The 13,597-nt window shown below is 36.4% G+C and overlaps 1 protein-coding gene across 2 annotated transcripts in view; it reads right to left on the bottom strand.

Moving 5' to 3' along the window:
* The window catches only part of LOC100367162 (bifunctional UDP-N-acetylglucosamine 2-epimerase/N-acetylmannosamine kinase), a 30,696-nt gene extending 19,859 nt beyond the window's left edge, over positions 1–10,837 (bottom strand). Inside the window, exons 1-2 of one of the 2 annotated variants that reach the window (XM_078008571.2) lie at positions 10,692–10,837; positions 5,604–5,693 (exon numbers count right to left, since the gene is read on the bottom strand). In XM_078008571.2, the coding sequence (XP_077864697.2) occupies positions 5,604–5,693; positions 10,692–10,715 (114 nt within the window). In that variant the 5' untranslated portion in view covers positions 10,716–10,837. Of the gene's footprint in view, positions 1–5,603; positions 5,694–5,738; positions 5,793–10,691 lie in introns of those variants that run through there. The other variant, XM_085504428.1, reaches the window with a different exon arrangement.
* Between the last annotated feature and the right edge of the window lie 2,760 nt (positions 10,838–13,597).

Below are 13,597 nucleotides of genomic sequence, written 5' to 3'. Positions count from 1 at the left end.
CTACAGATCACTCATAAATGTTCTGAATCACTTAATACATTCTGCATTTATGTCTGTCACAAGACTAGAAAACTATGCTTTTACTGGTTGATTTCTTTATTTGTAATGTTTTTGACACAAAAACCCGACTGCAGTAAAGCTAAGTACTATAAAACAAGAAAGGGTTATCTCATCAGGTTTTGAAAAGACTGGCAAAAGTAGACATTAACGTTCAGCAAATTGGCTATTATTAACCTTAAAGCGTGGTAGTCGTCGCGCTGCGCATGTGCGAGATATATGGGTCTCATATAAACAAAGATGGCGACTTTGACTGTTGCGCAGATCAACGAGTGTAAACTGAGACGTTTCCAAGCTTTAATTAGGTAATTTTCATGTGATTGGAAGGTTTCGAAGGAGTCACCGGCGGTAATCAATGCAAGTCGCGCCCAGGTCAAACCTCATTCTTGTGATTTCCATTTGAAGAGCACATTGGATTGTGGGAAAATCAATGTTTATCAACACAAATGTCGAAACATGCGCAGTGCGACGACTACCGCGCTTTAACATTTTCAGCACTAAAGGGTTTCGGAGTTGCCAAATCAAGTGCAAAATATGAAAAAATATATGAAACAGTATAAAAGCTTTTAATACACAACTTTTCCATTCCGTTTCATAATGAGTTAAATTTCTAGATATCAATTCTGTTCTACTAGTGTGCTTAAAGTGTAGAGTCATCACCTGTGCATGACGCAGATGGCCATAGCATGTCATCTACCCATGAGCCTTTGCTCCATGTGTGTGTGCAGGTGACAACAAGTAATATTTGAATGATCATGTACATAATTAATGTAATTGATCATTCAAATACACTTATTGAAGATGCGCTTGCAATAGAACAAATACAGTAACTGCCAACATCCAACACCATTACTCATGCTGACATTATCATACATCTGTCACCAAATCCTCATAAATTACAGTGAGCTATCATTTTGTATCTGCATGCTACCATATTAGGAAATGCAACTTCACTGGTAAATGAAATTCCCTAAATAACTTTACAACTCATTGTTTTTTGCTGGAAATTTAAAACCCAGTGATTATGTTTACAATATCAAATTAGTGAAATTAAATCCTTGTAGAAGTTTATACTCTTGTATATTTTCTGATCCAGTTGCTTGGTGTGTGGACCCCACAACTGGGGGGATGGTGAAAATTAGTGGAATTTACTCACTATGAACTTTCTTGGAAACATATTGCAAAATTTTTCCGGGAATTTCATTTACCAGTGAAGTTAAATAATTAAAAGTGTTAGCAGTACTACATTTCTTTGAAGAATTATTGATTTGTTCACAAAATATTTCCACATTTTTCATCGAAATCTGATTAATTTTTTTTTTTTTTTACATACAAGTTGTTTTTTACAGAATATCCTATGAGAACCATACTAAGGAGTACCAGTGGTGTCATGTGAAATTATGTTTATAAATGTAGGCAAGTCAGTTTATATCAACTCATCACTCAATAAAAAGAATGTCTACTTTGGTAAGCCATTTCAGACAGCCCAGTTCATGGCCACATACATGTAGTTTAAATTTTTTTCAGCTGCATTTCCTCATGTAACATGCTGCATCACGCATTTTAGTCCAAAGTGCCCAAAATGTCATTCTATACAATGTATATTGTGAAGATTTACCATTATATTCATAACTATTGATTTCAGTATACCATTTCTGACATGTGAACACGTCTAAGTAGGTCCCCCATGAACATGAAGATAATGACACCTCTGGGAACATAACGACACCTCTGGGAACATAACGGATTAAGAATATTCAGCATGTGCCAAGATCTTGTAACCATCGAGGACTTTTAGGTAGTTAGCCAATAAATAAATCATTTGAATTCAGTTCTCTAATTACAAAATATGGTGTCACAGTATACAAAAACAAACCCTACTATATTCCCAGCAGTCCTGCATTAGATTATGCCATCTTTTGTATTTCAGGAAGTGCCATTTATGCTGAGTGGTGAACTGTAACTGAAACATACATTGATACTCCAACTGAACACCATTTACAGGAAGCTCGGCTGAAACTATTTTAAACCAATATGTCAACCATGTATGCTGCTGAATATAACAAACTATGACAGGGCTAACAATCCATCTATTATTAATATTTAATAATAATATTTACATAAGATAGAAGTCCCGACTATGGCCACATTAATATATCTGATGTACATATACATGTATGTACTACCAGTAGTACGTAATGAATCTGATAGCATCAAAGTTTCTTTAATTTTTCATAACTTTCCTTTCGACAAACTCCATTTACTACTTGTCCGATATGCGTCAGATTGGTGTAGAGAGGACACCCACCGGCAACGTTAATGGTTCACGTTTTTCAGCAGTTAGTTAGATCTAGGTCAAATCCTGGGTTTTCCTACACATGTAAAGACCATGATACAATGTTGCTAATTACAAACACAGCAGTTGCTGTCTTAGTTTCATTTTTCCATGTAAATGAATATCCACAATGTAAATGTCACTGGTATGAAGCCACAGACAGTCTAATTAGCGTGGAACCAAGCAATATCCGGTTATCCATTCCAATATTGACATCACTGTAGTAGCCCTCCCACCTCTGGCTACTCAATGTATGCTTTCAATGACCCAATTTACTGACTTACTCATCGCGAGCTTTCATTTCCTAACTCAAAGGATGGGCATTTTAAAATTTAATTTGCAAAATAAAGTTCTCTGTGGTGATTTATGGTACATAATTTTCAGAATAGAGTTATGATAGCCAACAATGCAACACAAATGATAACAGTGCTCCAACATGTGGAGAATTCAAAGAAAAGCTCAACAAATGTGCCTAATCATCAGGTTTGAGAGGAATATTTTAGGAAGCAGTGAAATGAAGAAACAAAAAATGATTGGTGGTTAGACAAAATTTTGCATTAAAATTTTGAAAGAAACAGGACCAGTTACGAACTTACGTTTCCCACGTTTGAATGATCAACGACCCACTCCCCCCAACTTTTTGATTATCATTAGCACTAGAAGCTTACTTCAATGCAATGAGCGGGCAGTTAATTACTTGAAATTAATAGCATTACTGTGATTTTCAGCGTGTAGAAGCACTGCCTCTTTTCTTATTCATTGAATTTCCTGAAATTCTTTGCGTCAGGATAGAAAGTTGCTATAAGCAAGTACTGTAAAATCTGTATTAGAAGCCGCAGATTCTATTAAAACGGTACAATGCAAGAGAGGGAATACAACTTCTATTAGAGCACCTACACATATGAGAAATGATGAATTTTTGGTTCTCAATTATTCTAGAAGAACGGGGCGACTTCTATTAGGGATGCGGCTACTAATACAGATTTTACGGTACTGTACTATTACTGGAAAATATTGTTGTTTCAATATTTTGAAAATACAAACTGGTTTTGTATTTCAGTATGGTTGTTTAACACTCAAAATTAACGTCTACCGATATTTACTTGTCACAATTGACAGCAATGTCAGAAAAGACTGGAAAATATTCATTACAGAAAGATATGCTGGCTAGATTAATGTTTCCATAGTAATATTGGGTGGACCAACAGTGTGTTGATACTTGATAACATGCATATAAGTACACTGTGACTTCCCAAGTAAAATGGTGTTTGACACCCATAACATAGAAGAGACAATGGCCAAAAAAAAATTAAATTTCCTAGTTGAGTTGAGAAACCCATTTCATGAAACTGTTTTGCTCAGCAACGTCAGCGAGGCAATGCAAGCCTTTGACGACAAAATATCACTCCTTGTGAAAACAATGCCCTAAATTATGAAATATTAATTTGGTATTTTTGACATGAAATAAAAGAAGGATTGAAAACAAAGGTCAAAAAAACCAGTAGTGTTAGACAGCATATAAGGGTACATATCAAATTACTAAGGCCTTGGCATTCTTTTTTGTCATTAAAAAAAAGTTTAATTTTACTCTCACAAAAATTCACAAAAATGGATTGTAATCACAGCTTTGACACAATATCACAATTAAACAGATTCTGTGTTGGCAGGTACCGGTAGTTCCTCAATAACAACCATATAGCAGTGGCCCGGTAACCAGACACATTCCACAGGTTAGCCCCCCCCCCCCCTCCTGAGATTTTATCTACACAGGCAACAGCGGGTGACTATTGAGATGCTCAAGATGATCTGTGAGATGAAAACATTCCTCAATGACAAATTTTCTCAAAGGGAACACAGGCCATGATTTTGATTGGATGAAAAATGTAGAACACATCTACCGGTAATTTGAATATGCTAATTTTCCACACAATCCACTGCAGTTGCACGTTTCCTCCAAGTATATATTAACCTATAGTTACTACAGTGTCACAATTTTGACCATTCTTCATGGGATAGATCAAAGACATGGCAAAAATAATTATCATTTTGCACCCACCACCCCTAACCCTACCCTCCATCGCTACCCAATTTAATTGTATATACCTCTTCTAAGGAAACCTATAGTAGGGTAGAGGGACCATTCACAATTGAATTGGGAGGTATGGGTGAAGGTATTAGAGTCAGGGATAGGGATGCAAAGGGAACTCTTACCAATTTTCCAATTAGAATCAATTACTAGAATTAGTAATCACTGGTGTGTAAATTATCAAAATTATATAATAACTCTCGGTATATAATTTTATTTAAATTAAACTGTTTCTCATATTTGTACTAAAATCACTAATCAGGAATATAATATTTTCTGTATTCCTGATTTCAAGCTGAACTAATGACCAATACAATAGTTGTAATACTTTGACTTCAACAAGGTCATTGTGACTGGCTGGCTGCACGACTGCAATATGGGTGTGGCACAGTGTCAGCTCCAAGGAGAAGTATAATAGCTTACTACTACTAGCAACATGATCGATTGCACGCACATAGGTTGTTATATCTCCGAGCACTAAATAACGTTGTGTAGATCATAACGTAAATAGTAAACGAGTCAAAAGTAAACGACGACGAAACAAACCATTAAATAATACATATATACACAGTCCCTCAACAGGGACTGTGATATATATGAATGAATACATGCGAGGACACGATAAGGCACTGTAAAGAAGGCATTACAAGACAGTGTAGAAAATAATCGCACACTAGAAATACGAGTTGATCTTTACAAACAACGCGTTTCCGACGCTAGGTAACGAAAGCGGCCATCTTACAAATGGTCTCATACTCGTTACATTGCGTGAAAGAGCACGATTGTCAAAATAAAACATCGAGCAGTGTGACGTCAATGTAAACCATGGAGTTTACCTGCACGTGAAATATGCGAAAGCATGTAAGCAGTTACGTGTCCTATACTATATAACATGCAGTTATCAGTCATTTTCTGCGAATTATTTCAATTTTGGACGTTTAACTAAACAAGTAGCACTAGTAATTATATTTTCATTGATAACAATTTCGTGAAAGCACGTTGATAGATAGTCTGCTAGCCAGAACACATCAGTGACCTGGCTGTGTAGAGACAAAATACATTGAAAGCCAACATAGCGTACCATGGTGGGCTAAACAAAACAAGCATAAATGTACAAGTTCTTACATCATGTGGATCCTTTTTACCGTCCATAAATTGCGGAGTACTTCTACCAAAATCAGGAATGGAAATACCGACGATACCGTCCCGACACCTCTGAAAACAGAACGCAGGAATAAGAGTATGAGAGCATATAATTACCTTCGTTGGGCTGTTCCGGCAAGAAAATTGCAATGCGCATGCGTGTGCAAAACTGACCAATGGCCTTGAATGTTACGGAAGGGTCGATTTAAGTAAGAAGACTACTGATTGGATTCCGAATGTGATCGTTAGATTCGCCCCGAACCGTAGGCGTGGCATGCTGTCACTAAGGGTTACTTACTTCTAGGTCTCAGAATCCCGGAAGTGGAAAACCGTAGTCTGACAGATGACACGTGGCTTTCCGGGTGCAAATAAAGTGCAAATGATAGAACCAGTTAAGTTTGGGCAGTTATGACATATTCGCGAAATAGCAGTATCGTACAACAAACAAACACCGGTTGAATGAAATATTAGTGGTGATATTTTCGCCGAAATCCCGTTTATTTCAGATCACAGCAATGTTTAGGCCAGACTTTTTTTATTCCTTGTTTCTTGAGTTTTTATAAGGCAATATTTTTGAGGAGGGCGGAAAAAAATAAAATTAATTCTTTTTTCCATTAGATTTGTGTGATTCTCAAAGAATTGTAAGTGAGATCATTGATTGGAGAGAAGAAATAAAATAAAATGTTATTCCATGTATAACCTTGTTTCTCATCTGCACAGACTTCGGTATGACTTTGATCATGATACTCCCACGAAAATGCAACTTGGATTTGTTATGCGGCGGGCGGTAAAAAAAAATGAAGATAAAAAAAATAGTTTTTTAGCATTTTTTTGCGCTTACAAGTCGGCGGGCGCGAGAAATTACGCTGAAATAAAATTTTATTTTTATTTAATTTTCGGCTCCTGTTCATTCGGCGGGTTCGCGAAACAAGGGATAATAAAAGTATGGCCTTAGTATACGATCACAAATGTAAACACATGTTTGTGATAATAAATTGACATTGAATGTACAAACTTAGCGAGCGCAGAGTAAAGTGAATTCCCTACTTCTGAGTCATATAAGAAAGTTGGTGATCATCAGCTCAATTTTCGAGAAAATGATGGTTGTATTTTAGTGGATGATAGCCATTTTGACAGTGTTATTTATGCTATATCTCAAATCGTAGACTGGTGACGTAGGCTGAAAAAATAATATATTGTTAATGATGGGATACTTTTCTGTTTCCTGAAATATTTCAAATATCTGAGTTTTAAAAAGTGTAATTTTTATTTAATGCTCTATGGAAGTGTTCTAAAAATAGCGATTTTTGAAAAATATTAGGACAAGTTTCTCAAATTACGTCACTGTAACACTGACATAAAAGACTGCTATATTATGATGCCATGGGACAATAGCTCCATGAATACACATAATCACATTCGTTAAGTCTTTTTTATATATTCGTTTTTTCTCTTTCTTTGTTTGTTTATATTTATTTTGTTTTTGTTTTTGTTTTTTTTTAATATTGGATGTACGAACTTTTCACTTTATACCCTGCAATAAAGATTTAATAATAAATAATAATAATAATAATTAGAATAAATAATAAATTCTTGTGCGGCAGAGGCAAGGATTGAATACATGACAGAGGCGGCGGCACGAACTTTTGCATTGGGGGGGGGGGGGGGCTCACCAACCTTGCGCCGGAAGCGCGGCCTTACTAGTGGGTCCGGGGCATGCCCCCCTAAATAATTGGAATATAGACCCTCTGAAACGCTATTTCCTGCATTTTGAGGGGCAGATTTTGCGGACACAAAGGGTTTCGGCTTGATTTTGGAGGGGCGTCGCCCTCCAACATCTGCCCCTGTGCCGCCTCCGTCACATGTCAAAGATACTGGAAATATCGCTCTATCTACTGAAATGGACACCTCGTCAATGTGTTTTGTATTTATTTTCATAACGAATGGGAAATTGCAATTTTATTGTAATAAATGTGTTCATCCGGGATTTACTAGACAACATATCAAACGGCAGATATCATTTTGGGGAGCAGAATTAGGAAACGGGTTCAGCGTTATAACAGGTTTTCTGTATTTATTTCTTTTCAAAGCTTGTTAATAATGCAGATTTTTTTCTTTTGTCTTTCTAAGTAATGATTATTTTATTCCTATTAATTTAGGCTGTGATCACGTTGTACGGAGTGAGGATTTTTTTTTTACTTCTGAAAATCACAATTTTTTCACATGCCCTTCTTCAGCTTTACCTAAAAGTTTACCCCCTCACTACCCTAATTAAATGTGACATACCCGCAGCCAAGTTAAAAAATATATGTTTCATATCCACACATAATATATAATAAGAATAATTTATATTTAAATACGAGAGGCAGCAACGTTTTATAGTTTAACTAGTTTAATGTTTGGAATTTCTATTTGATATTCATTTGATTTCCTAATATTGTTTTTATCTTGTATCATCATGCTATATTAGTAATAGTGAATTATATGCACTATATTGTCCTGTGCATTTAGTAGATATTCAAATGTTCTTTTACTATATGTTCTCACTCCCACTTTCATCGCTATCCTGCTCTATTGTAGATGATCCAAATTCATACTGTGCAATGTCTGAATCTGAGTCACTATCTTCATCGTCACTGTATGTCCCACTATCATTCCCTATGTCTTCGTACATATAATAGTGGCTGAATTGTTTCTACATTATCCTTTTGACAAAATATGTTGTTAGCATACTCTCTGTACATATACTTATTCAGATTAGTTAATACGTGTAATCACTTCCAATTTCCTTAATTCGCTTGTTTTAACTAGCGACTGTCACTGTGACAGCTTACTGTAAGATTTAACTGTTTTTGTTTCTGTTCTCTTGTGCTTCTCCTCTTCCAATCGTTCTTGATAGAAGAAAAAGATATATTTGAAATTTTTTGGGCAATGTTGCGTCATTATTCGAAGCTCTATGATGATAGCGACACATGTACGCAGACATGTATGACAACGAAAATACTGGAGATATATTAGACATGGATGACAAAGTCTTTGAAACGACTGGTGACATACTGATTTGCTCTTACTCTGTAACAAATGCCCTGCGAATGCTTTGGGGTACGTGTATAAAATTGAGCGCAGAATGGATTGTCACTAAGACCACAAGTTGACTCTAATCAGGTATATGTTCTTGTGAGGCATTATCAGAATAGAACCAAAAAAGTTTATGACTTCCATGTTTAAACAGATCGCTTAATATGAATTTTCCACAATATTAAAAGAACTGATTCAGTTTCTCTTGTCTTGTATTTATCTCTAATTTGATTTGAATTGTCAGTAATCTAACAAACAGTTTGACAAAAGAGATTGCAGTAGATGTTAGGGTACCGATTGGAACATTTATGTTCTATTTTCTTAGATTGACATCTTTCCTATCCATCGCGCCCTCTGGCGACGAGGTATTTCTATGACGTAAAGCCAGGGTGGACCATAATCACTTTCACGGAATTTACACCTGTTTTGCCATGGTGGAAAATATAAACATGTAAGTTTGCTGATATTCGATAGAAGGGAATTTTATTTTTATGACGTCGATTGGTACACCCAGAAGCACAATATCACACATATAAGTTTACGCTACATCCCAAAACGGTATGCGCGCATACGAAATGCCGTATCTTCAGGGGAAATCGTTCGAAGCGTCGATATCGATTTGATCTATAGTCGTCCATTAAAACAGACTATGTTTTTGAAGGATTTTATTATATTCTAGACGACTAACGATTTGACGTCACAGAAGCGGTCCGTCACTACAAGGGGCGCAACATATAGGAACTTTCTATTATTAAAGAGAGATGCAAATGCTCCACATCTGCACATTCAGAAAATAAGTTCAATGAAACACGGTAGGAATACACATAGTAGTGATAAACGCTGAACTGATATATTATATCACTATTGCCAAGAATGATCCACGACTCTATGACCTCGCCCGGGCCGGGGTTCCATAGTCCACCGTCAACTATGGCTATTCTGCATACACGAGACTAAGCGTAGCAAACCATGTGGAGTCGGCTCTACAAACAAAAATATATACGCAATGTTTCTTGCACGAAAACACAATAAACTGCGGTATTGTTTTCACATATTCGTTTCAGTTTAGGTTTTTGCAAAGTCTAAAACGATCTGTCATTAATTTTGTGAATATCAAATGTGTGTTTTGTATTAATGTTAGTATTATTAAAAACAATCCAGTCGCAACTCTTATTTCCATTAGCTGTACTGACCCCCCCCCCCCCCAAAAAAAAAAACGGACCAGGCACTCTCTGAGAATGTTATTAATGAGTGAGTTTCACATGGTCCCGGTTATAAGCCGATTGCTGTGGTATAACAGCTAGTACTACCGTCGCCTAATACGGACTAGACACCTGTACTCTATATAGAACCATCGCCGATTTGTTTTAGTAAACGGTATATACCAACCGCAGGTCGACGAATAGCCCGACCTAAAATGGTTCGAGAGAATTAATTGTCTCATATTTGCTGACTTCAGAGCGTCTGTTTTGTGATGTGAACCGTATAACACAGACAGACTAATTGCATGACATTAACGTCCTCAAATGCCGGTTTAATTAATTCCATTTTGTAAATATTGTCAAGTGATATCAACAAGTGGCAGCAATTAAATGAAGTCACCAGCTTGTCGTATAATATTGAAATGTTGATACCGTATCTAATCACACCAAAAATTATACATCGTACTAAATGAAAAAAACACTTTTACACAGTGATAATTTTTTTATTGAGCAATACATACATCCCTAAAACCCCATGCAACCATGATGTTTAAACGATTATTCACGAGGTTATTGCATATTTACTTAACATAATTTCAGTACTTTTTTATATTTCCCATTTATAGGGGTGTTGCACAACTACGAACACGCGCGCACATACAATCACCACATGACAAGTGGAATACCGATACTGACACGTGTTTGTCTTGATCGGTGGTGCGTTTAACGTCATAGGGTGTGTCGACCAGTATCAGCTGGACTTTCAATTCACACATATATTTCAACTCACCTCTGATGGTTCAGATCCACTCATGGCGAAAAACTCCTACTATGAATGGACATCGACGGATTCAAAGAAAGTTTCAACTAAAACTGTGCGCGAACGTTTGGTTCTGAAAACACGGCGAGCTGAGCTGACACCCGTCACCACTCTGTGATAACCCACAGTGGCCAAAACATTCGTGTCCGCTCGTTTATACACGCACATACTGGGGTGCTTATCATTATATTTGCATAATAATACTGAACTGGCAGTCGCCATGGGAACGATGTCAATATACCCTTACTATGAATAATCGATATATCGTTATTTTTTAATAAAAGTGGCAAGCTAGGTTCCCAATAATCTAAATAAAGTAAACACATCAATTATAAATCGATGATATCTCCGCATTGTAAAGTAAAATTTCAAAACAATTGAATGCGCATTTTAAGAGATGTTTTAAAAGCCTCTGAACGAACTGAGCATGTTAATTCCTTCATACTTCCACTAATATTGAGTTCGTTTTAGTAGGATACAAATTTGAAGTTTCAAAAAAAAAAAAAAAACTTTAAATACCCTGGAAAGTGACACATTTTATTTCATTTTTGTATTTACATTTAATATTTATATGGCAAGGGTATATCTTAAAATGTTGATTGAACTAAAGTTCCTTTTACACAGAACAAATTATGTGGGTTTAACATATTTATTTGTATTTACTGATTTATATATATAAATATTATAATTGGAATCCAACCAGCCAATCAATGAGCGCATCGTCCAATGATGTCATTTTTATATGACATTCTATTGGTCAATATACACTTGTCGTTTCAGTTTTAATTGTGAAATTTATAAATATTTATTAAAGAAGGGAATGGGCCTGAGGTGTCGATAGCATATTTGCATCTCAACCTTAAAAATGAACTGAACAGTAATAACAAATATTCATATTGTATTACATAAGTGTGTGGCAATTTACCGACGACTTTGTTGCTGTATGTAGAACACCGACAATTTATGAGCCACATTAAAACTTATTTCAACTATTCCCTTCACACTCCGAGGCCTAGAGAAATTAAAATTCTTTACAATTAATTAAAGTATAGCGTCTTCTGTTTACACACTGCACAGAGGGTGTAAATAATGGCTAATGTTTCGGTTGTTCCCATGGAGGCGTGTTCACATGGTTGTCCCTGGCTATTTCACACGTGTGACATTTTATAATTTTTGAAAGGTGTTTGAGAAACAAAAAAAGCCGTAAATAGTCAAAAACACAGATATACATCATCGTTTATTTGTGCTGTTTTTAACACATTACATCCAATGTTTGTTTGGGCACAGGTACGGGGTAATCTGATTAAAATCTGATGTACTAGTATTGCATGTAGGGGCTGGGCGTTCAATTGGAGTGAAACTGTCCTACAACTACAGAAATACGTACGCACTGCATCTGTCGACGTGGCGGGTGTGGACGCATAGCGCAGACATAATGGCCATTATCAAGTATGACGTCAAGTAATTTATTTCTAAGGGCAGACCTATTTACATATCTCGAATAAGGGCAGGTTACTGCCCGGACTCGTTGCAGGAATGATATACTATGAAAGTTTTACGTCACATCCCGACTGGACATAGATATTTTTTATTCACATTTTCCTCACTTCTTTTACATTACAGTTGTTATGAGAATGATTTATTTTTTCCTCTTTTCACGCTCCACAATTTTGTTTTATTTCCAAAACCATTCAACCAGCTAGTGTTCCATCGTTTGATTCGCACGGTTTCGCACACGCCGTCCATCCATGGCCGTCCCCACGAATGTGATAAGACAGTGGCCGAATTAATGAACCTTAACTGGTGAAGATGCCATTTTTTATAGCACCAGAGAAGCCGAATTAATTAACCTTGACTGACAATATCACATATTTCTTACCCACGTACTCATACGAATCAGTGACAACCCCGAGCCCATTAATTCTTAACTGCCGTGGTCGACGTGGCGCCCTATTCATAACCACTGTGATGAGGTCATTGAGGTGTATTGAAACAAATGTTTACTTACGAATGTCAAAGGCGTGTTTGGGAATTGAACATGACGTTATTACCCTATGTGCACAGTTACGAGGGTGTAACCGACAATATTATTGATTTCGGTAGGCAACTGTCAGAGTAATCAGGGAGCAGATGTTAGTTAAAGGGCGGTAGTCGTCGCGCCGCGTCCTGTTCGATATGGGACTCATAACGACGTATACAATCCGTGTAAAATACATTATTTATTTACATGAAAATCGAACACGCGCTGCGCGACGACCACCACGCTTCAACATTTTTTTCGACGTATCAAATTTGGCCTTTTATCGACTCAACTAAAAATTAGTTGCCCCTGATTGGTTGAATGTTATGGTGAGAAAGTGTTGTTATCACAACTTTGTTTGTGTTTATTTAGGACGTGTTTTATATGTCACAGACAGTAGAGAAGGTACATTTCAATGAGGTGACCACTGTAGGCTAGGAGATGCTGAATCCACTTTTGAGAAACCACGCCCAAATTGTACAAGGGAATCTTGTAAACACCACACTTAGTACAAGGGAATCTTGTAAACACAACACTTAGTACAAAGGAATCTTGTAAACACCACACCTTGTACAAGGGAATCTTGTAAACATCACACTTAGTACAAGTTAATCTTTTAAGAACCACACTTAGTACAAAAAAATCTTGTAAACATCGCACTTGGTACAAAAAGAATCTTGTAAAAACCACACTTAGTACAAAGGAATCTTGTAAACACCACACTTGGTACAAAGGAATCTTGTAAACACCGCACTTGGTACAAAGGAATCTTGTAAACACCAGACTTAGTACAAATGAATCTTGTAAACACCACATTTGGTACAAAGAAATCTTGTAAACACCATACTTAGTACAA

The sequence above is a fragment of the Saccoglossus kowalevskii genome, chromosome 10, assembly GCF_978046115.1.
Source record: "Saccoglossus kowalevskii chromosome 10, keSacKowa6.1, whole genome shotgun sequence".
NCBI lineage: Eukaryota > Metazoa > Hemichordata > Enteropneusta > Harrimaniidae > Saccoglossus > Saccoglossus kowalevskii.
Note: the sequence above shows the minus strand (reverse complement) of the source record. Positions and strands in the feature narration are given on the sequence as shown.